The sequence below is a fragment of the Daldinia decipiens genome, assembly GCF_022478715.1.
Source record: "Daldinia decipiens strain CBS 113046 unplaced genomic scaffold F4813scaffold_18, whole genome shotgun sequence".
Classification (NCBI taxonomy): Eukaryota; Fungi; Ascomycota; class Sordariomycetes; order Xylariales; family Hypoxylaceae; genus Daldinia; species Daldinia decipiens.
In genome coordinates this window covers 302,215-329,740 of record NW_026054561.1, presented here as the reverse complement: position 1 = coordinate 329,740, position 27,526 = coordinate 302,215, and the positions used below count along the sequence as shown (strand labels likewise).

The following is a 27,526-nucleotide window of genomic DNA, read 5'->3' as shown; positions in this document are numbered from 1 at the left end:
CAAAGCATGTGTGATGTTCCCGAGTAATAGGTAAAATATATTATTTGATAGTCTCCCTATTCCCCAATCTTTTGTTCCGAATCCAATCACACTTCCCTTCGAGGTGTAGCATAGAGGGGGTCTCAGCTGTCAAGGGCCTGAAAGGTTTAAATTTATTTTCCATGACGCCCGTCCACATACTCTAATTATCGTTACCATTATCCCATCATATTACATCGATGAAGTGGAAGATGTTAGCATAAATCATTACCTATGTCCATCCATCTTTATTACACTAATCATCCCTTTCCATTTTAATATCTTTCAAGCATTAAATTTCAAATCAGACACTCTCTCGGCTCATTTGTCTCCGAACAAACTGAACCGGAAACGACCTCCCTTCATCTTCTGCGAGGTCCGCCCAAATGACTGCTGGGAGTTAATGCGACGATGGGACGACGGCGGAGGCGCAAACTCGTCGTCGTCGTCGTCGTCATCGTCTTGGAAACTCATGGGCCGCGTGTGTTGTCGCGCTAGAGGCACCTGGTGCGGTTGAGGCAGCTCCCGCGGTGTGGGAGGGGGTAGCGGCTCGCCGCGCATAGCACGCTCGACGTCTAGATACTGCCGTCGGTAGTCGTCGTGCTTGCTCTTGGCCTCGAGGAACCGCGTCTCGGCGTCGGCGCGTCGCTCCTGTAGCGCCCGGATCTCGGCGTCTAGGCGGTCCATCTCGTCCTGTTCGCGGTGCATCACTTCGGCGTACTCGTGCACCTTCTGGTCTAGCGGCTGCAGCACGCAATCCATGACGCTAGGGCTCTTGAGCCGCTGGATGGATGCGCCGAGGTTGGCATTGGGGACTGCTAGGCTGGGGTCGGATGCTGAGGCTGCTGCTGCTGCTGCTTTGGCCTGGGCCTGGGCTTGCTGGATCTGCGGATGGTTGGACGGGTATCCTGCTGAATTCCGTGGTGGAGACGATCCGCCAGAGCTGCTTGGCGGTCGTGGTCCTGCCACAGGCTTGCCCGGTCCGGTGCGGCGGCCATTCTGGCGCTGGATTCTACTGTCGCCGCTGGTACGGTCTGCTACGAGCATCTCCTCGGAACGGCTACTGCCTGAATATGACGGAGGCCGCGATTGATTCGGTGTGTTTCCTCCTTGTGGGGGAAATGAATTTGTCAACGGCGGTCTACTCTGCTGCGATGGGCTGTTACTAGGTTGGCTGCCCTGACTAAAGCGTTGCTGTTGCTGCTGTTGTTGCTGCTGTTGTGTGGGTATTTGTGAGGGTTGGCCTTGCATCGCAGCACCGTGATTTGCGCTAGGGGCTGGATTGGCACCTAGGCCGGACATAGGACCTCCTCGATTGCTGTCGAGGAAATCGTAAAAGTCGTCGTGACTATCGAAGCGCGGGGCTTTCCCGCTGTTGTGGTACGCCGCCGCTGCTGCTGCGTCTTCGTAGTCACGTGGTTGTTGGGCCTGGCGTGGACGAGGCCTAGAGGAGGGTGAATTCATAGTGGTACGGTGACGGGATGTACTACTACTCATTTCCTTTCATTCCATGAATCGTGGCGGTATGTATGTGTATGTGTATGTACGGTATGTAATGTTATGTACGCACTTGGTAGCGCAAATACGAGGCTTGTACGGAATAGTTTGGTGGTGGCTATCGCAAGTGCGAGAGAAAAAAAAACCGAAACGAACAAAGAAATCTGAAATCGGAATTGGAAAATGTTAGAAGCGGTGTCGATTCAATTGAAAATTGACAGATTTATGACAGCTAGAACGTTCGTATTGTATGTACATAGGGGAGGCTGGGTACACGATTCTTGTCCCCACTATCAATTGGCCCAGCCTCTTTTTTCGGAGAAGGGGGAAGAGGAGAGGAGAAGGGGGGGGGACAAACAGGAACAGGAATAATCGGTGGGCTGAATGATAGACACCCTTCCCACCTTTCCCACCCTTCCCGTTCCCGCGGTGTTTCTGTCCTGTCGATCGATCTATGAATCAACTTTTTTTTTTCTTAGTGCAATTAGATTATCACCCTATCAATGATAAACGCGCAAGCATTGCAGATCTCCGACATATACGAACTAAATATGCGTCGTCAACACAATACTACAGCGTTCCGCATTGCCAGCTTCCTTTTTTTCTTGTGGTCAATTTTTCTTGTGGTCAAAAGGGGTTGGGCGCTTGGGCCATATACATTAGGTAGTCGAATCAATTGAGGGTTGCTCCCGTCTCAATTGGTCTAAGGATATTCCGTACTTACGTATACCATAAAAACCCCAGTGTCCGTCTAAGATGCATACGTGCATACGGGTAGGGTATCTTGGTAACCTCGTACGATGCCAATACTTGGTGCTTTGATTTATTTCAAAAGCGGTTACAGTGCTGACGCAGCATATACAGTATGTCTAGGTAGACAGTATACGCACATTGCACATTAGGATTAACTTCAGTGGGTGGTGTAGGTGGATAGCAAGAAGTTGTGGTCAATACCTATCGACAACTATAGTCAGTCATAAATATATGTACCTAAGGTACATAGACCAATTGTTCCCGATAGACTTATAGCACAACATGTTACTCTTATAATAGGTATATATATAATAGTTATCAATAATCAACAGTTAGAGACAATCAAAAGTAAAAACAGTTGATTTGTAGTGTGTTTATATCACATAGGGAGATGTTTAACTTAATTCATAAGGGCATAGATAACCTCTAAGAATATATAGAAATGTACATTATCATAATAGTAGGTTAAGCGCTTAATATGTCATTGAAGGGAGCACCAATTCTTCTTCAACTATTACTTCTATGTACTCAAATTACAGTAGTTAGTTAAAGTTAATTAACTCTAATACGAATAACTACCTAGGTAGGTATTTATTATATCACAAACATATCCAAGCCCAGTTACCTAAGGTGAGTCTAGCTTCAGATCCTACCTGTCTACGTTCTAAGTTAATGATTACTAGTTGTCCCATAACTACTAGTCTAAGAACCCAAATGATTTCCACTTCATTGAAAATCGTATCACATCTTGATACAAATATCTTTGTCACATTATATATCCAAAAATTGCATACATTGGTGTTGTTACTAAACTACGACATAGTTATATATTAATAAGAAACAATTTCCTAGTCACCTATTATCAGATCTATGCCGTATAAAAATCATTTTATTCGGCCCCTATTCAAGCCAAAAGAAGTCCAACTGCAAACGAAACACCTAACTTAACTCTGTCTTCGGAATTGAGACACTTTGCCTACTGATACTTTCAACCAGGTAGTCTAATACCACCAACTTCGCTTTGCGCTCACTTTAAATTCTATTAATATTGTACCAAGATGAAGACGGAGCTCAAGCACGTCACAGACCACCTCACCACCCGCTCGCGTGAGGAGTTCGACATAGCCGCATATAACTTCAGCCTCAATTTCTGGTTTGGCCTCACCTCTTCCACACCACTTGACGCATGGCCCCTCATCTGGGAAGAAATTGTAGAAAGCGTGTGGTTGTTCGCCCTACCATCGAGGGATCGTTTTCTTCCACTACCTAACACGTGGAAGCTTGCCCTGAAGCTTCAGAGCGGTAAAGTGATAACTCTTGAGATATGCGACGGCTCGATACGATATGCTCATTCTGGCGGGCCACATCTATTTCTTTTCCGTGCCTTCACTGATGATCGTCACCCGAGAAATGATCTCGACAAACTTTGTAATACCAGCGTGTTTCTAACTGGACGCGACTGTGTGAATGGCCTCAAATTACGGGACATTGTGTACCATGTGGATCGCTCCGGCGACATAACCAATTACAACATTGTGAACGGTCGAGGCCGTCGCTATTGGTTCTATAGGATTCTCCAGAAGATGCAACCGTTAATCCGAAGAAGACCTGGAGTCCAAGCTTTCCATAAGGAGGCAGACGATGTCATGCGCCGCTGCTGGACATCTGCATCGGAAAACACGGGCCATTATGGATACCCAGATGAGCCGGACAATCCTCTTAACATCAAGGGCGGAATTGACATGTATGGAGGAGGAAGGCTGGGGTTGTACAGTGTCGTAGATAATATATCAGACATGGAGTGGGAAAAATAACTAAGTAATAGTTGATGGAGAGCCGAAGTATACAATATATTGAAGGAGTCAACAGACTCCTACTCCTATTAGCTAAAATATATATTTATTAATAGAGGGCAGTTGCTATACCCAGCCCGATACTAAACTCTAGAAAGTATACTTTAAGATAGTTACTAACTACCTAGGTATTTAATATATTAAAACTAGCCCCTTTGTATTAGATCTGAGTCATCGGAGCTGGAAGCTAGGCAAAATCTAACAATGTGAATAACTGTTATGTACAAGGAACTATATGAATTCAACTCCCGCGGACCAGAAATATACATCCCTACATCTATACCTACATCTATATAACCCTTTTTTGTCTAAGGGACAGACGTCTTAATAGTCACTTGATTTGTATAAACGAGGATGTTCTCTCTGCTATACTGTACTACTAGTGCAACGGCTTAAATTCTGTGCGTTTAATTAAATTCGTATAAAAATGAGATAGTATACTGGTGGAATACGCTCTGGAAGAAGCAGCCTCTCATGTATCTAATGTATCTTACGAGTTTCTCGGATATCGTGAATCTGTTAAACCCAGAGGAATCCGTATATACCATTGAATTCTCTTTACATTCCTACACACATCTTCAAGAGAAAGCAATTCGATATCCCAGCTGTTGTCCAAGTGCAACTCTAGGCTAATTTCGCCATTCCCGGCTTGCTATCGCCAACTTCCTCCGCTGCTTGGTCTTTAAGTATTTTGCGAAGGATCTTGCCGGACTACATGTAACTATTAGCCGTCGAATTCTCATCGAGCACACACACATCTTGTTAGACTTACCGGATTCTTGGGAATGGCCTCGACAAACTTCACACCGCCTCGCAACCGCTTATAGTTGACAACTTTGGATTCCATCCACTTGGCAATTTCCTGCTCCGTCTGCTTCACCTCGGGGTCTGGCACAACGTATGCACGTGGCACTTCCTCGCCTTTGATCGTAACGCCCACGACAGCGACGTCGCGGACACCCTTATTTTCGAGTAATACGTCCTCAAGTTCGGCCGGTGCTACTTGGTTACCCTTCACTTTGATGAGCTCCTTGATGCGGTCAACGATGTGGAGCAGCCCACCCGGCTCGTACTTCTCCACAAACCCAACATCGCCGGTTTTCAGCCAACGGGTGCCATCTGGATCGATATGGAGGGTAGCCGCGGTAGCTTCTGGCTTCCTCCAGTAGCCCTTCATGAGCGTAGGCCCAGTAATCCATACCTCACCCCTCTCATTGCCTTTGGTGATCTCGCCTGAGCCGTCGATTCTCATGATACGCGCTTTGCAATTTGGCAATAATTCGCCGACGGCTGCGGGTTTAGCAACCATTTTGGGGTGCCAACTTGCACTTGAACATGTCAATTCTGTCATACCCCATCCCTGGCGGAGATTCAAAGCACCGTCTGGCCAAAGCCTAGTGATGAGGTCACTAACTTCGGCTCCTAGCGGTGCGGCACCAGAGCCTATATTCTCGAGGCTGCTGAGATCATACTTGCGGCTAAGAGGGCTTTTGGCAAGTAGAACCAAGATAGGTGGTACGGCGAGGAGGGTGTCAATACGAAATTTCTCAATACACTGTAGCATCTTTTCAAAACTGAATGAAGACATAATGTAGACTGGCACGCCTTCCTTCGGATAGATGCAGACAAAGAAGGTCTGACCGTATGCATGATACATCGGTAAAAAGCCTAAACGGCGGTACCGTTTCTTCTTCTCTTCATATTCAGGATCCAGTCGTTCCATGTAGCTAACTCCGAGGCCGTTCGCTACATAGGAATAATGTGTGATTTCGACGCCTTTCGGCACACCTGTCGTGCCTGAGCTGTAGTTAAGAGCACACACCGTCGTCCTCGCGTCGGCGGGTTCAACCCAGTCAAACCTGACTGCGTCGCTCTTAGGGGCGAGAAGAGAAGTCCAATGTTGAGTTCCGAGTCGCGCCTTGCCTGGTTGCTTGTCAAGAGCGCTTATATCAAAACTATATATTCGACTCCTCGGAAGACCAGCCTTGTCGGCGGCTTCTATCGCGATCTCCATGCTAGCGTCGGCTGCAATTAGAAACGAAGTACCGCTATCCTTCAGCTGGTAAGCAAGCTCCCTGGCGACGAAGCTAGGGTTAGCGCCTGTGAAAACCCCCCCTGCCATCTGAATACCCATGAAAACTACTGGGGTGAAGAGCGAGTTGCCGGAGAAGAGGAGTACGCGATCGCCAGGTTTCAAACCTGCTCGCGTCAATCCCAAGGCCAGCCGCTTCGACCACAGCCGAAAACCAGATTGGGTGATGAAATGCGTCTCCGGGCGGTCAACATCAATGAATTGGGGATTGTCTGGAAGTGAGTCGAAGGAAGACCCGAATACCCATTTTGGCACGGAGCAATTCGGTATCGGCACCGTCCATCTTGATTCGAGAACCATAGTGGGAACAGATATCGCGAGGATGATAAGAAGGAAACGTAGGTGGAAGCGATTAAAATATTTCCGAATTTACTTCCCTGTGAAGTGTTGAATACCTAGGTAGGTAGGTAGCTTCCTCTAAACAGAGTTGGACTAACAGCTGTTCGTCGCCCCGCGAATGAACTATCTCGAAAAGAGGGGATTCAGGCAGCTGTATCGGTGCAAAATGCCACTATCACGAAGACTCGGAGCTCGCAATTTCTTGTGATAAGCAGACGTAAATAAGAGTAAGTCGGAGCTGTATGTTCGTGTATAAGAGAAATCATATTATTATGTATAAGACTCGCTCGGGCACGGCGGAGACGGAGCCGAACTTCGTTGGTGCCGTAGCCTGTAGTGATGCAAATCATAGCTTCTTCGCTACGTGAGCCTTATCATTGGCTCCAGATCGTAGGGGTTAAAAGAGAAGGTGACGGTGACAAATATAATTGGGTTGAAATGGCACCTTTTTGGTCGTTATCCCCGCAAATCAGCCTAGAAGCAGTGGAGAAAAATGCTGGGGTAATAGCTGGGAGCCGAGGCTTGCCCCCCTTTTCCTTTCTACCTAGGATACTTAACCCTTACATCGTTGTTCAGAAAGGGGATAGATAGCTACCCCGAGCTCGGTTGATCCGCCATTCGAAATAAATTCCACACACCTCGGGATTTGGCGTTGCCGTTGTTCCTCGTAGCGATTTATTTGCACCAATATCCTAATCAAGCACCTGAGGTTTATTTAGCATACGTTCTGTCCGGCACGATGTGTCTCCTGAGACAATGTGTGTAACTTTACACCATATATGTAGATGGGGACTGTACGTCCTTTGAGTAAGACAAGCATAGCCATTGGCTTAGGATTATAGTAATTCTCCCCAGTTACAACAATGATTGTGGCGTAATTCTCGAATGCAATAGGGAAACGGGTTTAATTGTTAAATTAACCAATATTCCCACTCCACTTATACTTATAAGAGCCTCAGATATAACGAGAAAAGTCGATACAAGATGTAGATAACCTATTAATGCAGCTAAGACAATATCTAGATCATAAAAGCCACCACATCTACTTGTATTCCAACTGAGTGTTACTTTTTCTCCCAATCCTGTAAGCCTAGTGTCACACCTCGCTAACTACACCGTTGATTTGACACTTACCATCGCGTACAAGGAAGCCACTGAAAACGATCCGTCCCATCTCGCTTGTTATCTTGGATACCAATATATCTGTTTGGGGAATAAGAGTCTGTCCTGGTGAGGCACTCTTCGTCACGCATGAAGAGCAATTGCGAATTAATGAAGAAAAACCTCGCTTCTTCTCGACCCCTAGGCATCGCCAAAAAAAAATAACGTGAGCTCTTGTTTCGTTTCTACAAGTACAACATACCCTTGCTAACGTGCCCCCAGTCCATGTCAAGATCACCATCCCGGCAGATAAACGAGGCACGTTTAATGCCACTACCGGTTTCCTCCGGTCCTTCTGGGACAAGATTAAGTTCCTCAGGGGACCACCTGAGAGCTGTTCGACCTGCACGTGGGATGCCATGATCATCTATGATTGCACTGCTAGCTCAGAAGGTACTCTCCAGGCTTGCCCCCAGATCGCCACGCGCAAATGGGACATTCTTCTCATGAAGGTGGGCGACGATTATCAGTGTAAGTCAATATAACTTGCACTTGGATTTAATTTTGGCTGACATGTCACTCCAGACCCTTGGATCGTCGCCGCAATCAATGACTCTGGAGCCTATACCGATTTGCGCCATGACCCTTTTGACGAACGACAACGGACTGCACTCGAGTTCTTTCACGGCTCTGGAATATCCTAGTGTCTATGCATATGTTACTGCGACGCATCTCTCAATAAAGTAGGAGGCAAGTTTCTAAAGTGGTAACTGAGCTAGGCACCTACCTGAGGTATAGGAGAGTTGACATTTTTATGGTATACATTAAAAGCACATAGAGGCCAAGATGAATGCATTCCTATGAACTAACGTCAGATGTTTGGACTTTGATGGCTTCATGGTCTATTGACTAGGCTGTCTTGCTAGTATTAGACGGAATCTTGATGAAATCACGCCTACACGCCGGTCTTCATTGTACCGAAGCCATTAGTTTTTCTGCTCATTGAATATATTCATTACGCTATCATTAAAACACCGTCCGTTTAGTAGAGGACCTTGCCGGTCGCGTCAGTGACGGGCATCCCGCCGGGAAGCTGTTTGAGCCCTAGATACCAAGTGTTAGAATATTTATCTAATAGAACACGCGCAGAGTCAGGGTGAATAAAGGTGTTACTTACAGCCGTCGATTTCCTCGTTGACAGAGACCTTCTTGCTGCACTGGTTACCTTGCGAGATGGACTGGGTCTTGAGCTGAGGGCAGTTGATATTGCAGTTGGAGTCCATGGCCTTCTGAAGAGCGTCACCCTTCCAGCCGAACATGTAGTCACCGTGGTTTCCGTATCCGGTTATGTCACCGAAGGACCAGACGAAGGGCTGGCTGCCGTCGGTAGGCCAGTCGTTGGGGTTATTGAACGCACGTGTGTCCCAGATGACCTCGTAAAATAGTTGGGGGATCTTGACGGGATGAGTCGAAGGGCAGGCACCGCCACTCTCGAAGGTACCACTGGCGGGATACGCAACGTGGCTCGAGTGGTCGGCTGTGTCGAGGTTCTTGCCGTCCCAGCAGCTTTAAAGGGGGTCAGTAGGGTGTTTTATTTTCAGGAGGCAAAGGCTTAGTTTAGCAGTAAGTACTTACGTCGGGAAGCGGATGTTAGCCATAATTCCGGCCTTGCAGACCTTCTTCGGCATATCAAGGGTCTCACCAGTGCGGGTGAGGATGTTGTCGAGGCAGGTGTAAGTAAGCTGGCGGAACTTCTTGGCCTGGGCCTCGGTTCGGTATGACGGATCTCCGACGATCATTCGGAAGCCCTAGGGGTAGATTCACGATTAGCCTCTAAGTTGTATCTCTGGCTAGGCAGGTGATTTATTTACAGGCTTGAAAGCAGTAACCTTGCCGTTGTTGTAGCTGGGCGTGTAGTAAACCGTCATGCCGCCGTTTGCGCCCTCGAACCCGGAGTTTGCCATCTGCGGGACCCTCTTGAAAGTGCCATTGCGGGCACGGAAATAGAGAACGGCAGTCCAGTAGTTGGACAAGTCTTCGGCGAAGGTGCACGTGGTACACGTAGCCTCACTTGGGATATCCATGCGCGGGTACTCCATGGACTGGTTAAAGGCGTTACCACCGATGATCTGGTGGACGTGCGGCGAGCCCGTGACGCCGGGGAAGACGAGCGGGTCGAGACGCTCGACGACGAGCTGCGAGCACGAGAAACGGAGCAGTGCATGGGCACTGGGCGCGAGCAGCGCCAGGCTGGCGGCGAGCGAATTCACGGTTAGCTGCATCCTAAGAAGAGCGAAAGCGATCGTTATAGATGCTTCTTCAGGCTCGCTGTCACGATGCGAAACTAGTCGCCTATTTAAACTTACAACCGGGTGAACGAACCTCCCTTCTTCAAGTTTCCCCGGAGAATTTTCTTCATTTCCTTTTGCATGCTGCTGCCGTCCCGTCACGGGCGTCGTCGTATAGAAGCATGGCGGTTAATATCACGAATATAGCCGAGATCACCCCCTGGTCCTGGTTTCCCATGGGGAACGACGAGCCGCGAATATGCATTCACGCTATAGGGATAGACAGGGGGGATTGTCACGTTGTGCCTGACATCGCGGCGGGATATTTCGAGCATTGCCGCTGGCTAGGTCCGGCATCCACTAGCCGTAGGAAGACTGTAGGAGAATCGTGGGGGAGTTAAGCGATGACGACTCTAAATTTTGACAGAACAGCCAAGTATCCCCTCTTCCTATCACGCCAAGGATCACAATTGGGGGCATATTACTTCTAGACCAGCTGTGTCAGTTACCACTATAGTAAAAATAACACCCAAGAGAACGCCAAACCACCAAGATTTCACGAGTCTTCTTCCGTGAGGATCAGATAAAGATTAGTTAGGTAGCTAAATGGTACGTTTTCAGATCGCAAGTCAACAGTCAGGTCATAATAGGATGTGTCTGCATCTGACCTTGGCGCATTAGCAGTTGTCATATAGGCCACAGCCCCGGATTGTGTAGCACCAGCAGTGGAAATAGAGACTTACATAACCTGGTCCGGAATCCTATTTGGATGCTTTATGTTTCCCCGGATAAAATCAGATGCATGAGTTGACTCTTGCTCGGCTACCGCTGTTTAGATCGTCCCAGGGGACAAATTCCAAATCTGACAAGGGCACATGTGTTTTTTCTCAGGGTTTATATATATATATATATATATGAACTTGGTGTACTTACTATAATTCCTGTTTGAGAGTTATCGGCCCGTCCCCTTGGTTAGATTTTGTTACTTAATTCCAATAAGGCAGATGACCACACTGGCGCATCTTAAGGATCTGCACACGTCACTGTAAGGCTTGGATTCAGGCGATAGGAGGTTAGGTACCTATATATAAGCATGTGCAAGTCATTAATTCTCATTTTGATGTATATCGGAGAGTAAGAATCAATATAATGTAGGTTGCGAAAACAAGATAGAGTCTTTATATAGCCAACGAAAGTACCTAATCATTCTACTTCCCAGTTGCGTAAGTAGGAAATGTTTCTTTTATAACCAACGTACAAAGACATTTGGGTTGCCGTCGAGGTATTCAAGCCCACTCTTCATCAAAAGCTTAGGGGTATCTATCTTCTAACTACCTGCCTTATTGAGCAACACACATATCGGCTTCAAAGTAAGGCATTTCCGTTGATCGCTGTTATCTACCCAGTGGTTCTATTTCCACACAAAGATACCAACACAATGCATGCTCCTAAGCGTATCCAATGACATCTGAATACTTCCCAAGGTTACACTATATCGAGACACTATAAACTGTTGTAGCTAAAAACAGCTGCTTTATACGGACAGTAGCCCTAAGGCATATAAAATTAGAACTATTCGATATCAACTAATTCCTACTTACGTTACTATATAGTACATATATAGTATTCTATCTTCAACACCAGAGATCCCAACAGGTCGTTTGAAAACATCATACCCCAAACTTTCTCCTATAGAACTTTCGTACTTCAGGACTTGCTCCTACCCCAGCCGTCAAGTCTTTCGGACTACCTTCAATTTTAAGGCCTTCTAGACTCCTCGCCCTCGATAAAGCCACATAGACTTGCCCATCGACAAATGCCTTCGAAAGATCTACTATGACGCGGTCGAGCGTCAGCGACTGGCTCTTATGAATCGTCATCGCCCATGCAGGAGCTAGTGGTATCTGCGTTCGGCTGAGAATGCTGTATGGCTGCTCATCTCCCAAGCAAGTTGTAGAGCAATGTGGTTTAATTACTTTTACTAACCCATTGTGAAATCTAACGACCGGCCAGACTGTCGTCTCAACCCGTTTCATGAACGTATCGGTTTGAGATGAAGCAATACGGGTTAATATATCTTCAAGCGGTTTCGTAGGATCGGTGTCTCTTTTATTTTGGGTGACGACCAAGGACTTCGTGGGATCAAAATTCGCAAACCCACAGATAATACCTTGACTGCCATTACATAGTCCTTGGCTCAAGTCTAGATTAAAAAGTAGCACGACGAGCATGCCTTGCTTTAGCTCGACATAACTCTCGTATTGATGCTGACTGAGTGCTAGTAATGATTCGTCTTTTGCTCGGTGATTCTTATTTTCGAGATGTGGATGCACTTTTTTGTTCCACAAGAAGCCATCCACACATTTATATGTGTACTTCTTCGCCGATATCCTTTTAAACTCCCGAGTGTTTAACTCCCGCACTTCGTTGCGCGATGCATAGAGTCTAATTGCATTTGTTGTAACGCACGGGTGATCCATGAGCAAGTTAGTCTGACCTTCTGTCAATGGGTCCCCAACTCGAATCGTTTGTAAGGCTCTTATAAATGTCTCGTCGCTTTGCCGGTGGATTGATTTTAGAGCAAAATGGACGAAGTTGCATTCTTCCCAAGCTTGACTTCGGAAAGCCCATTTGTCCTCGTCGTAAAAGTGGCCGTGTTCCTTGCATGTATAGAACCCCTCCGTGCGATCTATGGTCATCTCACTCCCACATTTGATACAAAAGCGAAATGGCTGCACAGGCGGAAGTTGATAAAAGTCTCCTGTAACGACTAGCTGGACACCACCGAAAGCCATATCAGACCCCTTGATTGTTTTCATGATTGCGTTAAGCCGCTCAAAGTGAAAGTTTTCGATCATGCTTATTTCATCGACAACTAGAACATCGGTATTTTTGAGGCGTTTCCTGCAATGCTTTCTTTGCGAATCCTGAAGAAGTGCCTCTATGCCTTCCTTCATCGAGTCCGGGGTCCATCCAGCATATGACCATATGGTGGAACCACCAACTTGTAAGGCTGCCCGTCCGGTTGGGGCAATGATGTGAACCACCTTTTCCTGGTCCCGTAGCTTTTTAGAGAAAGCCTTTAAGACTGTAGACTTGCCGCTTCCTGCCGAGCCGGTGTAGAATACATTATGTCCACTCATGATGATATCTACCAACTTGGCTTGCTCAGGAGATAGAGGTCGCCCCGTTAACGACATACGGGGAACAGAAAAGGAGAACAATCGGGTTGAGGACGACGATAGTAAACGCAAACGGTAGCTTATGAGCAACGTTCTACCTGTGGAAGGATTCATGTCGTGTAGTTTCTTCAAGAGCGGCGCCCAAGGACGTGTGAAGAATATAGTCGTGTAATGACGCGATATTCGAGACATACGGTCATATAGTCTATTCCAATATACTATCAGCTCCGTGATGTAAAGAGACCAACGGGTTCTTGGAAATTTATAAGATGGAATAGTGGTCTACATTAACTTACAAACAGCAAACGAACGCCCATTGGCTTAGAGTTAGGTGCGTTCTAGGCTAGTGTAGTAACATAAGGTAGATTATCTGTTCCTAGCCGTGCATGGAATTTATTGCCTTTTTATATTTTGTATTATAATATAACGTAATTATTGTTGGATTGACTATGTATTACGTAATAATATGAAAGGGAATGCAAATAACGATCGTGTTTTGATTGGTTGTTCTAAGGTAAAAAAGGAGGGGTTCCCCCGAATGGGGAAAGATATTTATTGTACCAATGCGTGGGCTGTGCGTGGGCGGTGTGTGTGGGCATAATCCTGGTCATGTGACGAGGTCACATGACCGTTATCCCAACAATTATATTAAAAAAGTAAATATTTTAAAATTATAAAAAAATAAAAATTTAAATAATAAATTTTATTTTTTAATTAATAAATAAGATTTAAAAGTTTTAACTTTAAATCAAGCTTTATTAAACTTGTTATTAAAAGCTTTTTAAATAATAATGATAAAAAAAAATAACTTATATTAAAAGTGGATAATATTATGTAAAATGGGTGTGTGCGACCATAAATGGTATTTATATTAAAAATATAATCATATAATTAAAGTTAAAGTCACTTGATACCTTAACATTAATTCATTAATTAAATATTAATAAAATTATATAATAATTTATATATAAACCTTATCGTAAACGCGTTGCGTTTTTAAAGTGGCTTTTATTAAAGTGGCTCGAAAGCGTAGTTTATTTTAAAGTTATCTTTAACCATTAACTTAAAGTTTAACCCAATTAGGCATATATAAACCATTTTACACCATAATAATATTAACGCGCTTAAAATTTAATTACCATTTCACTAATGAACTAATGTGGTGCCACATCGTTAAAAGCAAAGGTATTATTATATAATCTTAAGTTATAAATTATATAAAGGTTTAATATTCGTCGTATTTTTTTAATTAATTAACTATAATTATTATCATTTAATTATACATTTAATATAAATATATTTATAATTTTTTTATATTTATAACTTATAACTTTATTTTACGTATTTATTTTTTATATTTTATCCGATTAATAAATTTTTATAATTTTTTTAAAGTATAATGTTATCATTAATTATTTAAAACTTTTTACGAAAATTTAAACGTTAAAATAATATTAACTTTTATTTATTAACATTATATTTATATAAATATACGTTTTTATATAACATTATAAAATTTAATAAAATATAAATAAATTTAATATAATTAATTAATTATTAATTTTTATTTTATTTTATTTAAATATAAAAAGTTTATTTTAAAATAAATAAAAAATAAAAATAAATAAACGTATATTTAATTAATTCTTAATCGATTAAAAATCAATTAAATAAAACGCGTTAAAAACTTAAGTATTTAACATTATAATATAAAAAACTTAATAGTTATAATGCGTTGTAATTATAAAGCATTTAACCTTATTTTAATAATTAAAAACGTTAAAAACTCACCCTAAAGTCGTACAAAGCTCACCCCAAAGCGGACCCCGTCAAATGCAACCAATCAGAATGTTGGATCCAAGGTCCCAGCTTTTGCCAAATCGGGTTAGACTTTGGGTTGATGGTCAAGGATGACTTTGGGATGAGCTGTAGACTCAGGTGGCCCCCGTAAGGGTGTTTTGACTTAGATAATCTTCATTACCACGTATCCGACATTTGCGGCCCCAACGCGCCGACGCGGCATCAGCCGACCATCCTGAACCCAGACGGCGTATGCCTTCGCGTCGGCAGCTTATTGTTTGCTTTCTCGGGCAATTGTCAGGATTCTAGATAAGATATCTAGAACAAAGACTCTTTTTAGTATGTATAGAAATAGATCCTTGTAGATAGATTAGAGCTCCTCGGGAAACAACTTCGTTGTTTCCCTACTGTTTAGTTCCACCTCGTGACAGCAATGGCGGCTTTAGCAACGTCGACGGTACGTAGGCGTTCGAGTCCGGCGGCTGCGCGCTTGACTTGGACCTCTTTCTTCAGGTCCTCGTCGCGCGATTCATAATACTAGGACTTTGGGTAAATAAAACCGATGGTTTGGGTAGTGGAGTTGATGGTAAAGTGAGAGATAATCTGGATAAATTATCAGAGAGAGGTGATACTATTTTCTGACATTGGTCTGTACCTTTCTTTCCTCTATCGGGTCTTGTGAGTTATTGGGGGTGTGCGCTGATGTTTTTTTTGTTTTTGCTTTCCTTTCTCATTTTCTTCGGGTTGCCGAGCTGTTTTAGGAGACTTGGCTGTTATGATCCTTATCTGGTGTATATAGTAGATATTGAAGACGAGATAACCGTAAAGAGAATATCTCGAGTAGCATATCGAGTAGCATATTGAACTTGGATAGAATTGTTCTGTATTTTTTTTTCTTCTAATGGGGTAACTGCCTAGTTTGATTGGAATTATTGAGTCAAAGAGTAGAAGAAAATGAAGTTGGTCGACCAAACGAGAGGGGCTAGTTTGACTTTATACCTTAGTCTTTCTGTGAAAGTGAAAGTGAAAGTGAAAGAGAAAGAACGAACTTGCTTACGTTATTTTTGGGGATAATTAAAGCAAGTAATGGAAACCACGCCAGCAAAGCATGTCGTAATCGTTGTAAAAATACATTCGATGGAATTAATCTAGGAAGTTGCGTAGACACATCTCCTACCTGAGTATCCAGGTACTTAAGTACATACATGTATGATTACCTAACCTAATCTATTATCTTTGTGTCGATGTTTATAATTGATGTTCGATGAACAGCTCTAGCTATTCTAATCAAAAGGCATATAGTGACAAGTTGCTATAGTTAAATACCTATAGATGCTTAGTAAGTCTATTAAACACAGTCTGTGTTGAGGAAGAGTGAGTCTACACTACCAACCAACTATACAGCCAAATCTCATAAGACAGGTAAATAACTTGTATCCACCAAACATTTGTGCTTCATTGTAATATATGCTAATAGCAAAGGGGCAAGAAAGGCTCGTTAATTCTTAGCAAAGGCAGCCTTCAGCTCATTGACACAATCAGTAACAAACTCTTTTGACGTTGGGTTAGATCCATCCCAATGTCCAAACGGATGTCCTTGTCCCTTATAGACTTTAATTTTACTGGGAGTTCCAGCTGCTGTTAGTTTCTCATGATACGCAATCCCCTCTGAGACCAGTGGGTCGATCTCAGCACAACGGATGATAGCCGGTGCTAGATTGACATGCGAATCGGCGACGATTGGTGACGCACGGAAGTCTTTGGCCTTCTCTTCGCGATTTTCATCCGTTCCCAGCCACAAGTTATAGAACCATACTAGACGGTTGAGAGGTAACATCGGCGCGAACTCGAAGTCGATGTAACTCCTATACGGCGTCTTCGTAGGGTCACATGAACCCTCCTTCGGGACGAATCTTGCGTCAATCACCGGCACGATGAGCAATTGCACGGCAAGACGTGGTAAACTCGGGTCATCCCGAGCCTGTAACGCGAGAACTGCCGCAATACACGCTCCTGCGGAGAGTCCCCCGACTCCTACGCGTGAGGGATCTATCTTCAACGCATCTGCATTTTTAAATATCCATTTCAGCGCCTGCCAACTATCTGTTGCCGATACTGGGTGAGGATATTCTGGAGCAAGTCGGTAGACGACGTTTACTATAATACAGCCAACCCTCTGGCAGATCTTCCGGCACAGGGATTCATCCGAGTCTAGACCTCCGATTACAAAACCACCGCCGTGGAAGTTCACGAGTGCTGGAAGCAAGCCTTGCCGTTCAAGTCCAGCACTGATGATTGCTTCTGGTGTAGGCACGTACACCTGTATAGCTATTTCACCAGAAGGATTCGAGACGGGAACTTGGTAGATCTTGGTGCTGGCTACGTCTGGCGCCGGACCGGCGACTTTAGCTGTCGGGAAGTCGTATTTCTTTCGGTCACGATTATACTCTTCGTAGGAAACTTGATCAGCTCGTAGTCTGGGTGCTGTAGGCTCGCTGGTAAGTGACCGAATATGATATATGGAAGCAGTATCAAGATAAGCAATAACTACCTTGGTAGCGAACGTAGATCTCGGTAAAGGCCGGGTCGAGCCTCTCGACTAGAGTAGGATGTAACGGGTTGACAAGAGATGCAACGTCGTTAGAACCCATGATTCGTGAGGTATATAGGTTTGTATTGAAAATATCAACTTCAACAAATTGTATTTACGCCACTTATACGTCGCATAGTAGGATGTGATAATAGACTAGCCGAAAACCTGGATAATTCAAACTGATCTCGTGAACTTCACAATCAGTAAGGTAAATATTACTTTTGGAGTTTTCGTATCCTTAGAAAAGGGAGATATATAATTTAACCCCTAGCAGTTACTACCCGTCCGTAGCCGGCCGCGTGTCTAATTTTCAATATCGTCTGTTCCTGACCTTTCGCGTGACGCTCTACATGCACTACACAGCAATCGTGGGGGTTGGGGTAGCAATACCTGACGCGGATAGGCAAGTTGTTATAGGCAGCCAAGAAATAATAGACTATACTTCTACCAAAACCCCGACTGGACGTGCTGTGGGTATCCGTCGGCTTATCCGAGGGGGTATTCCCGCAGAATCCTCGCGTGGGGGAGGATATGCTGATATTATCTCAAGGAGAACGCACGGCTATACGACTATATGACTAATTAAACCCCAATAAACAATATCGTATTCTTATTTTCCTAGAAAAGACCTCAAAGTGGCCAATCATATAGGTTAGGTGTTTTAGGGTGAGTATTAGGCATCAAGAACCTCCACGAACCTTTATAGAGGACTAAGACTTAGTAGGGCCGGACCAAACTATGCATTATGAGGCCACTTTGTCGCCCAACGATGCCCATGATGATGTAGCTTCGGTATTCCCAGTGGTCTATTCCGTTTTCTTGATATATTTAATACTAGTTCTCTAAGCATCTAATCATATACATCTCACACAGATGCTCGTTGTAAATTCCAGTTTGATGATGTCCAATAATTGAACTCTCATTTGGAGTATATACCTCATATAGCTTTGATAAGGACGAAATGAGTAGGATGGTCTTCTCATCGAAGGGTTAAATTACTTGATATGCTTCTTGCAAACCAAGCGCTTCCATGCGTAGTTCATGAGCATACCTAAGATAAGGTTAGTATACGTTCTACTTTGCATCCTGATGGGGGTGTCTTAGAGTTACAACGATAAGAATAGTTATCACCGTCTAAAGTACACAATATACATTTGAGTATTTATATAATACTTAAATGTAATTCAACAACAGATTGTTGGGAGTATTGTTATTAATGTTTACTTCTATGCTACTAGTTTACAATAGTCGCACTAAGGCCAAATGCAACACTTTAACGGGCTTCTCACTTATATATAAGTCCTACTTTTTACCAAGTCATGTCTTAACATCTAGGTATTAAACATATCGTCATAAATAAAGAATATTAAATTAGTCTTTAGTGACGTAGATATAAGCTTAGTGAGCCGGCCAACAAAAAGGGGTCTTTACCTAGGTAACTTTCAGAAACAGTATGAAGAAGCTTGACACTTGTGCGTTTAAATTCAAATAGCAGAATGGGCCTTTCTAACCAATTACGAGTATATCCTAATAGAACTCGAGTAGTATAATGTTAAATTTGAGACCAGATATTCATAATATCAAAACATTGAACTTGTAGATGAGTTTCATTACTGAAGGTTATGATCTCAAAATATACCATCTGATAGATTAAATATACTACGGGAAATAATAGTCTCGTTAGACCTAGTAGAAGGTTTCAGTGATAATAAAGCCTGACTTTAAATTTAGTAAATATCTAAGCTACTGGGATACCTAAGATAAAGAGTTCCTAATCATATCAGTGATCCGGTCTTAACTGGATTCGTAGTTCCTCGGGCTTTAACAAAGTCGTGCTCTCACTTCTTAGGTACTCGTATTCTTACAAAACTAACGCTTACTAGACTGGAGTTATTGTAAATAAATATATATTTCAAGTCCTACTCAATATAACTACATGATTTACTATTAACTTGACTCATGTTTAGCTTAGTCCATAACTTGTAGGGCTCCCCAATTGTACCGTGGAGATGATAGGTAGGTACCTATATAATAGGATATGCTTGGGGCTACCTGTATTCATTCGTGATCTCGAGATAGCCCCAGAGATAGCCCGTGACGATGAACTTGACTACATATGACCAAGAGCTGATCATGATGCACAAGGCCTGACGGGAGACGCCTACACGCTGGGTTACTGATACTCATCTGTTGTTGGGCTCTTCGAACTTAACATCTTGTATGTAGATAAATCCTTAAAAAGGTCGAATTACGATATTGGTAGATAGCCCCAAGTGCCGACCTACAACATAAATCAGGATTGAGACAATATTGCATTGTCGGGTAGGCAGGTAGGTCGTTTTAATGTGGGATATACGCCCTTATGCGCCCAAACTTATGATCGGAGGAATGATGTAACAGCATTATGTAGGAAAAGGGCTTCGATAAGGCATGCATCCTCCAATTATGACCAGATTCTCTGTGTAGCAGCGTGCTTATTTATCTGAGTTTAGTTTAAGGCTGTGTGGGGATTCGCAAGCACTAGATGACCCAGAAGACCTAGAAGTCCCGATGGCAGAATACGTATACGCGCGTATGTATGAAGCAAGAATCAGGCATTCAATCATGCGTATATCGGCAAAGTGTATGTGGTCAGACCCGAACGTACTGCCGGTGACAAAAAACGGCTCGATTTGTGGCCCGGTTCGTGTGTTGAATAGAAATCCGGGAATTTTGGCCTCTTAGGCGCGTGTAAATTAGATGTGTTATTGGATTCGGGCTTGACCTAACAATGTATACCTGGGGCATTTGCACATGGCTCCATCTTCAAAGTCTTCGCTGAGTTGGAGCGCACTAGGAGTAGGTGACGACACCTAAAAAGTACTTGGAAGGTCAAATTGCAAGCCTGAGAGTAATCCATCGGCTGACTTGGCGAGGTACCATTCACGGGTTTCCTGATCACCAGCCCCATTACTCGGTTGGGCTCATTTGCTGCAATGGCAGGAGGGTAAACGGCGTCAACAGGTGATACAAAACAGTATCATTGCTAGGCTACCTGGGTACTAGGGGGGACGGGGGGGGCTGAGTTAAGATGTACTCATTCTTCTGATTACCTGTGTCACCATCTCAATGTAGGCAGAATCGAGGGGTTTCGTGGTTTAGAATACTAGTAGCCACGGGGTTTCAAATCTTGAAACTACCTAACCTAACCTAACTTAAGAACCAAGCAATATACAGTCAATAATAGAGAAAATACAGGATGACGAGGGTAAAAGAAGGAAAAAGAAGATTGTGAATAGAAATCGGAAGTTATGTAGGTAGGTTAGGTAGAAACTTTGAAGTCAGCAAGTGCTACCTGTGTGCGCCTGCATCCATGGATACAAGAATCAAGTTACTATTGCAAGTACATATATGTACCTAATGTAAGTACGTCACTACATGCAAATATACTTAATCGCATACCAACATGTATGTACCTAATCCCCCCCCCTTTTTTTTTCTTTTTTAGTCGGCACGGATCTGGTTGGTCGAGTGACTAGCAGCAACAGCAGCACGTGACTTTTCAAGGTTTAGATGCGATGGCATGTGGTGCGTGCACCACCAAGTTGGATTCTTCGCGACGAGCTGGATCTTGAGCCATCAGACAGAGAGCAGCAGCCCGGGAGGCCGTTTTAAAAAAGATTGTACAGTTTAGACTGCCCCAAAAACTTATTACATACCACCAACGAGCACAATGGCTGCCCCCGTAATTCATAATTTGACCCTGCCATCGCACCCTCATCTCTATTTCCCATTTCCCATCCCATGATAAATTTCCTCTTTAATCCCCAAACCATCACCACCATTCCCATCATCGTCGTCACTTTTTTCGCCAGACCGTGCCCAGCCTAGAAACCGCCCGCCTCGCCCGTAACCCTAGGCATCGCAGGCGTCCGCAGGCACCGCACCGCCCAGGGCCTATCTCCGAAAGGGCAGATTGGCACCGACGCCTCTTAGGACAAGAAGCGCTTTAAACGTCGGATCTCGGGTGGATCACTTCACACTTTGCCAGGTTGATGACCTGACCCAACCTAATCTAAATACAAAGTGCACAATCCCACCAAAGGTTTTCCCCCCAAAGAAAGATCTTACTCTTACACATTCCTACCACCTTTCCACAACTTTCTTTATTGTCTCATCGACGCATCATCATCCCAACGCAACTTCATCAAATCGTCGCGTATTTTTTCGCTATGCCAACTCCAAGCAAGGCGTCCGCCTCTGCTAAAGAGAAGGACCGGCGAAAATCCTCCGGCAAATCTTCGAATCTCATCACCCTGCGCGTCCCGTCTATTAAGCTTAAGAAGCTTCTCGACCCAGCATCCGTTAAGGAAGAGTCGCCCGTGAAGGAGTCTCCTACTCCGACTACCCTTCCTAGCGAGCCAGCTCCGGCCGTGTCAAATGGCGACAATGGTTCCGCGTCTAGTCCCGGTACCCCAGCTGCCGCGGGAACGCCGTCGCAGGTGTCCATGGGACCCCCGACAGAGGCTCCCAAGAAGAAAGGCGTGAAGAGAAGTGCTGCTACGGCGAATGGATCTGACCCGACAGCTAAGATTAGGGGCAAGCCTGGCCCCAAGAAGAAGCCCAGATTGTAAGTATAATGTGTTGTCATTATTGGCCCGAGCTACTCTATCTCTTCTACGGCGCTGCCGTTAAAGAACGTCCGGGTTAATGTCAATTACTATTACGTATATTTACTAATTGTATCTATTAGGGAGGACGGCACTATTGATCCTAGTGGACGAGCCAACGGAGGCAACTATCACAAACTCGGACCGAAGGCAAATCAGGGCGCTATCAACGCCGGACTTCGCGCACTTGATCGCTCAGGTGCTCCCTGCCGGAAGTGGAACAGGGGTGGCTTCAGAGTCAAGAGCTTTACTGGTGTGATCTGGGAGGTTCCTCGTTGGACCGCCCCGCCTAAACCTAAGCCCCAACCCAGCGCAGACGGGACTGCTGCCTCTGCCGAGAGCAGCAATAAAGAAAACAAAGAGGGCAGTCAGTTAAAGAGCGAGAATAGCAATAGCCATGTTGATGGTGAACAGCAAAGCATGCCACCAAGTGTTAACGCGAGCTCGCCGGCTCCTACACCTGTTGCCGCTGCTTCTTAGTCGATGTCTTACATTGGCATTCTATTATAATGGCGCCATTGACCGCCATGTGTATTTGACAAGGGTCTACAGGGTTGACGAAAAAAAAGCAAGGCGTTTAGGACTGCAGCTACGATGCGAGCTTAGGGGTGACGAGGGGTCACATTACTCGTACTAATAGACTGCGGGGTGCTTGCCTCGGGTCCCAATGCAGTCGCGGTTTAGAGGGAAGATTCAGATTTGCTTTACTTGGCGTTAGAGGAATAGGGGGGATTGTACACTATGCTTTACATTATGGCGTTGCGACTATAAAAATACGGAGTCGGCACGGAACAATGGTGAAGCAAAGTCATACATTTGTTGCCTTGGTCACGGCTTCTATGAATTCTTATACAATGTTGTTATTACTGCTTAGTTGCTTAGGTGCTTGAGGACATAGGATCTGTGTGACTGGCTTCTGAGCCCATGTTGCTTAATTTATGAGCCTTGAGGATTACTAGGCTAGTTGACCTAGTGATGCTGTGATGCCCTGCATATAATATATCTGTCCCAATTTTTAGATGATCTCTTCAAGTAAATATAAATGTACTCAGGTTGATTTATGATGGATTACGGGTATGTTCTAACTTCATATTTGTATTTATATGTTATGTATCTCTCCTCGTATAAGACGACTTAGGTTAAAGTGAGGAACGATAGGTAGCGTATTCTAGGCTCATCTCATAAGAACCCATATCCGGAAGAACCTTAGATAGGTAGGTACCTACATGTAGTATCTGATCTACCCCTTTATAATGCAGAAGGGCTGTGTTTCCATATCGCCCTTATTAGATATCCGGTACCTATCTCTACCTGATGACAGCGATGAATTTACAAAATATGTAAATCTGGAATTTATATAATGAGGGAGAGCCACTTTAATGAACCGGCCTCTCTCCATCATACCTGTAATGCATATATTAACTCATCTAGAAGATGCAATGCAAGGCAATCGTTGCATCATCTGGTTCGATAACTCTCGAGAAGTACATATGTTAGGTACATGTAGGTATTTACCTCAGTACGTACCTAGTCTAGCGTTCTTATGAGCCAACTATGTAAAAGAAATAAGTACCTGATCTTAACTACGGTGGAATCTAATGCCCATACGCATGTGATCTTTTAATGCCAGCCACTTGGAGATGTTTATATTGAAAAATGAGATATCAAATGGAAGCTAGGTACCTCCTGCTTTGGTACCTAATTCGTGCATATGTACCTACGGGGTATCCTGTACGTATACATGTAGATATCGATTTACCGATTGGCGCTTATTAACGTTGAAGCGCACCCGTACATAAGTACATAAATATGTACCCAGGTACATACAATACAACCCTGGCATTAGCTGTCTGTACCTACGTTATATATGTCCATATCTGGGGAAAGTCGGACTAAGTCAAGCAACAGCATCCGTGACCTCGTGATTGATGCATACTTACACCTCTGTGTGCTGTACATACCTCTACCTTTGGCATTTCTCCGCAATAACCTATCATCATTCGACATACCTCAGCATCATTGCTGCCCATCTAACGCACATCTAACACACCGCCTGCGAGATACATAGTAAAGCGCTTCTGATAATTACTGATAATTACTGACAATTACTGACTTCATTAGAAGCTGGTTATGACATATACACATGTAATCACTTAATACCTACAGGTGTCCTTGCACTACGACACGGTACGAAAACGGTCCATCTCTTTCCTCGAGCAAAACGACCACGTCGTGCGCAAAATCTAAGCTTTACATCCCTTAATCGCCTTATACGAGCTTATAATTCGCCCTATAAAGGCCGCGGTTTTTTAAGCCTTCGTTCCTACCGCTTGTTCCGCATTATTTGGATTGGTGTACTACGGGCAAGAAAGACTCAAAGCGTATTCAACGAGCTCCTGGTCCTAGTCCTCCTTAGTTCGTACTGCGACACAGTTCGGACTTAAGGTTGATTATGGCAAACCCGTTTAACCATGATCGCTTCCAAACAGATATATCGTATACGAATTCATATCCCCAAAGATCCTACCCCCAGATGAGAGATCTGCCTTCTCCACCTCCGACCAGCAGATTCGGGGCAGGCTTTACACGTTCGCCCCATTCGCCGCTCAACCGCCTCTCATATCTCCTCAACTCCCCATCCGAACCAACCTCGGACCTCTATGCGGCAAATCCTTCCTCCCAAAGACCTAATGACAGCATGGACACAGATATGAATAATGGCTACTTGGATGGGGCTATATCCTCCCAGACCCGTCTCCCGCAATTGCCGTTATATTCGAGGGCCTTCGAACAATTTATGCAAAATGGAGAGCACAACAAAGAGGTCGCGTTCACACCATCCTATTTAGATGGTTCGGATTATATACGGAAGCTTGATGAAGCGCGCAAGGCTAAACAAGCGCGGAAGGAGGCTCAGCAGCAAGCAGGAAATGGACTATCAGCTGGTATCACAGCGGGTGCCCTAGCAAGTAAACCACCAGCCTCTCACCTAGGAATGACATACGATTTGATCGAACGGGCACCGACTGTCGACGATGAGATCATAGTACCACCTTTACCTACCAAATGGAATAAGGATGATAAACAAGGTCCCCTGGAGGTTTTAGCCGACGGCTTGGAGGTTAAGTACGCTTCAGGTCGCACCACAAGGGAACAAGAGCATGAAGCCTGTGCGATTCGTGCAGACCATCCAATGCCATGGCAAGCAGGCCTCTACTATTTTGAAGTCAGTCTTCTTTCTAGGAGAAGAGACGAGTACGTGTTAAGCAATAATTCTTTATACTTCCGATAAGGTCTAACTTGGATAAACGTAGAACCACAGTATGTATTGGCTTCTCGGCAAAGAACGTCCCTCTGGCCCGACCCCCAGGTTGGGAGCCTGACTCATGGGGTTATCACGGCGATGACGGTGATATATATTCCGGGGATAAGATTGGGAAGCCGTACGAAGGAAAAAACTTCGGGCCGCCAGACATCATTGGATGCGGAGTCAACTTCCGAACTCGCGAAGCATTTTTTACGAAGAATGGGAGGCAGTTTAGTATGTATTTCCAATGCATGCGAGCACGTAGCCTTGGTGTGATCAGCACGGGTTTTAACTTTGAATACAGAAACTGCGTTTCGGGACATAAAGGGAAATATTTACCCTACCGTTGGCATGAAGAAACCAGGGGAACACATTCGCGTCAACTTTGGCCAGACGAAGTTCATGTTCCAAATCGATAACTTGGTAAAGGTACTTGCTCATACTTCAAGCTGAATTTCTCTCGGGAAATAGGCAGCCTAGCTAATTATCGTGTTTAGAAAGAGCAAGAAAAGATGATGGCGGCCATCAATAGGACAAGGTAAGTTAGCGTTCAACCACCTGTTGAGTCGCAGGAAAGCTGACTTATACGATGTAGCATGGAGAGATTAGTATCGCCTCCTAAAAATGAGACGGACTTAATTCAGCAACTCGTAAGTTCACAGAGATATCTTGAATTCTCGTTTTAGCTAACGAAATGTACTAGGTCTTGCAATTTTTACAACACGATGGATACGTCGAGACGGCCCGGGCGTTTGCCGAGGAGATACATGCAGAAAAGCGAGACCTACAAATCGACCAACAAACTCCTGTACCGGGAATCAACATCAAGGATGATGAGGATGCTCACCATAGGCAACGTATGTACGAGCTATGACTTTAGCTTATCCTATACTAACTGCACTAGGCATCCGGAGAGCCATCCTCGAGGGTGATATTGAAAAGGCCGTTAAGTACACCTATACTTATTATCCAAGTGTGTTGAAGGAAAATTACGACGTGTACTTTAAATTGAGGTGTCGGACCTTCATCGAAATGGTACGGAAATCAGCTGAGATAAGCAACTCGAACGCCAAAAAGAGTAACGGGCACCCATACGACGACACTCCTAACAAGATGGACGTCGACGAGAATGGCTTCTCAGACCAGATGGAAGAAGACGGCCTGGATACTCCAACAGATCAAGAGGATTGGCTTGTAAAAGCTGTCCAATATGGGCAATCATTACAAGAGGATTTTAGGGATGATACGAGATCAGAGACCACGAAAACACTCAACGAGGTATTCTCGCTTCTGGCATATCCCAATCCCCTGGAGGTTAAAGAGGTTGCGCCTTTACTAGATCGCAAAGGTAGAGTAGCTGTAGCCGAAGAGCTCAACTCAGCAATACTCTGTAAGTTCACCTATCCGCCTACGAAGCTCGGTGTGTAACTAAACAATCTACTAGCATCTTTGGGGAAATCATCGCGATCGGCATTAGAAAACCTCTATGGACAAACGAGCGTATTATTGGATTATCTACGCGAAGATGGTGGGCCAGGTTCATTTATTACCATTCAGTCTGTTGTCGACGCGATACCTCAACCGTTCTAGTACGATGAGTTTCTGACTTGGAGCGATACGCTACAATGTGTCTCTGCTTCCTGCCGAGACCTTGCCCACCAAACGAGCAAGACGGATAAAATGTGGCTAGATGGGGAGCGTAATATTCGTTCCTCGTCGACAACCAAATCATAATTCATATGATGACATCAATGAGGCCTCAAGCTTTTTTTCGTAGTAGAACTTGAGACTTAGAAGTGCCAACCTCATTAGAACTAGCCCACCTCACGTCCTGTGGAAGCTCAATACAAGAACATTCAACATAAATATTTCAGCCTCAAAACTCATGTATATTGTCCTCGATACTTTGCCCTTCACCAGACCAAGCTTCCTCAGAGGAAGAAACGCCACTTATTTTTAGACTAGCTCGGCGATGGCGGTACGGACTTAGGAGGATGGCAAGGGGGAAAGGCGGGTAGGCATCTTCTACTTAGCACTTTCCTTCTGTATCCGTT

General features: G+C 44.5%; 8 protein-coding genes across 8 annotated transcripts; 4 read left to right on the top strand and 4 right to left on the bottom strand.

Moving 5' to 3' along the window:
* On the bottom strand, positions 1-1,867 carry F4813DRAFT_84491 (uncharacterized protein). Its single transcript, XM_049248951.1, has one exon. It carries the CDS (start codon positions 1,513-1,515, stop codon positions 340-342), a length of 1,176 nt encoding a protein of 391 aa, XP_049099223.1. The 5' UTR covers positions 1,516-1,867; the 3' UTR covers positions 1-339.
* A 1,459-nt stretch (positions 1,868-3,326) lies between these two features.
* On the top strand, positions 3,327-4,082 carry F4813DRAFT_389843 (uncharacterized protein; the record flags this gene model as incomplete). The annotated part of the gene is made up of 1 exon (XM_049246918.1): positions 3,327-4,082. The coding sequence occupies one exon, from the start codon at positions 3,327-3,329 to the stop codon at positions 4,080-4,082; it is 756 nt and encodes a 251-aa protein (XP_049099222.1).
* Positions 4,083-4,507: 425 nt separating this feature from the next.
* F4813DRAFT_360885 (acetyl-CoA synthetase-like protein) lies at positions 4,508-7,002 on the bottom strand. The gene is made up of 2 exons (XM_049243455.1): positions 4,894-7,002; positions 4,508-4,832 (listed from the first exon to the last, which is right to left on the bottom strand). Exons 1-2 carry the CDS (start codon positions 6,511-6,513, stop codon positions 4,746-4,748), a joined length of 1,707 nt encoding a protein of 568 aa, XP_049099221.1. The 5' UTR covers positions 6,514-7,002; the 3' UTR covers positions 4,508-4,745.
* Positions 7,003-7,291: 289 nt separating this feature from the next.
* Positions 7,292-8,357, top strand: F4813DRAFT_389841 (uncharacterized protein; the record flags this gene model as incomplete). The annotated part of the gene is made up of 3 exons (XM_049246917.1): positions 7,292-7,310; positions 7,936-8,184; positions 8,239-8,357. 3 exons carry the CDS (start codon positions 7,292-7,294, stop codon positions 8,355-8,357), a joined length of 387 nt encoding a protein of 128 aa, XP_049099220.1.
* Positions 8,358-8,547: 190 nt separating this feature from the next.
* F4813DRAFT_396465 (uncharacterized protein) lies at positions 8,548-9,935 on the bottom strand (the record flags this gene model as incomplete). Its single annotated transcript, XM_049247826.1, has 4 exons — positions 8,548-8,757; positions 8,831-9,219; positions 9,289-9,461; positions 9,525-9,935. The coding sequence occupies 4 exons, from the start codon at positions 9,933-9,935 to the stop codon at positions 8,696-8,698; spliced, it is 1,035 nt and encodes a 344-aa protein (XP_049099219.1). The 3' UTR covers positions 8,548-8,695.
* A 6,228-nt stretch (positions 9,936-16,163) lies between these two features.
* Positions 16,164-17,781, bottom strand: F4813DRAFT_360875 (Alpha/Beta hydrolase protein). Its single transcript, XM_049243454.1, has 2 exons — positions 17,475-17,781; positions 16,164-17,407 (listed from the first exon to the last, which is right to left on the bottom strand). Exons 1-2 carry the CDS (start codon positions 17,572-17,574, stop codon positions 16,422-16,424), a joined length of 1,086 nt encoding a protein of 361 aa, XP_049099218.1. The 5' UTR covers positions 17,575-17,781; the 3' UTR covers positions 16,164-16,421.
* A 3,946-nt stretch (positions 17,782-21,727) lies between these two features.
* On the top strand, positions 21,728-22,645 carry F4813DRAFT_389837 (DUF1711-domain-containing protein; the record flags this gene model as incomplete). Its single annotated transcript, XM_049246916.1, has 2 exons — positions 21,728-22,125; positions 22,249-22,645. 2 exons carry the CDS (start codon positions 21,728-21,730, stop codon positions 22,643-22,645), a joined length of 795 nt encoding a protein of 264 aa, XP_049099217.1.
* Positions 22,646-24,458: 1,813 nt separating this feature from the next.
* F4813DRAFT_84267 (SPRY-domain-containing protein) lies at positions 24,459-27,248 on the top strand. The gene is made up of 8 exons (XM_049248950.1): positions 24,459-25,420; positions 25,480-25,706; positions 25,777-25,901; positions 25,970-26,010; positions 26,068-26,122; positions 26,176-26,329; positions 26,377-26,862; positions 26,917-27,248. Exons 1-8 carry the CDS (start codon positions 24,618-24,620, stop codon positions 27,060-27,062), a joined length of 2,037 nt encoding a protein of 678 aa, XP_049099216.1. The 5' UTR covers positions 24,459-24,617; the 3' UTR covers positions 27,063-27,248.
* The last annotated feature ends 278 nt before the right edge of the window (positions 27,249-27,526 follow it).

Excerpts from the sequence above, each read along its gene's own strand:
- F4813DRAFT_84491 (XM_049248951.1), bottom strand. The coding sequence starts at position 1,515 with ATGAGTAGTAGTACATCCCGTCACCGTACCACTATGAATTCACCCTCC.
- F4813DRAFT_360885 (XM_049243455.1), bottom strand. The coding sequence starts at position 6,513 with ATGGTTCTCGAATCAAGATGGACGGTGCCGATACCGAATTGCTCCGTG. Across the intron at positions 4,833-4,893 it reads AGGCCATTCCCAAGAATCCG|TCCGGCAAGATCCTTCGCAA; the intron begins GTAAGTCTAACA and ends AGTTACATGTAG.
- F4813DRAFT_360875 (XM_049243454.1), bottom strand. The coding sequence starts at position 17,574 with ATGGGTTCTAACGACGTTGCATCTCTTGTCAACCCGTTACATCCTACT. Across the intron at positions 17,408-17,474 it reads GATCTACGTTCGCTACCAAG|CACCCAGACTACGAGCTGAT; the intron begins GTAGTTATTGCT and ends GCGAGCCTACAG.
- F4813DRAFT_84267 (XM_049248950.1), top strand. The coding sequence starts at position 24,618 with ATGGCAAACCCGTTTAACCATGATCGCTTCCAAACAGATATATCGTAT. Across the intron at positions 25,707-25,776 it reads GAAGAATGGGAGGCAGTTTA|AAACTGCGTTTCGGGACATA; the intron begins GTATGTATTTCC and ends CTTTGAATACAG. Across the intron at positions 26,863-26,916 it reads GCTCAACTCAGCAATACTCT|CATCTTTGGGGAAATCATCG; the intron begins GTAAGTTCACCT and ends ACAATCTACTAG.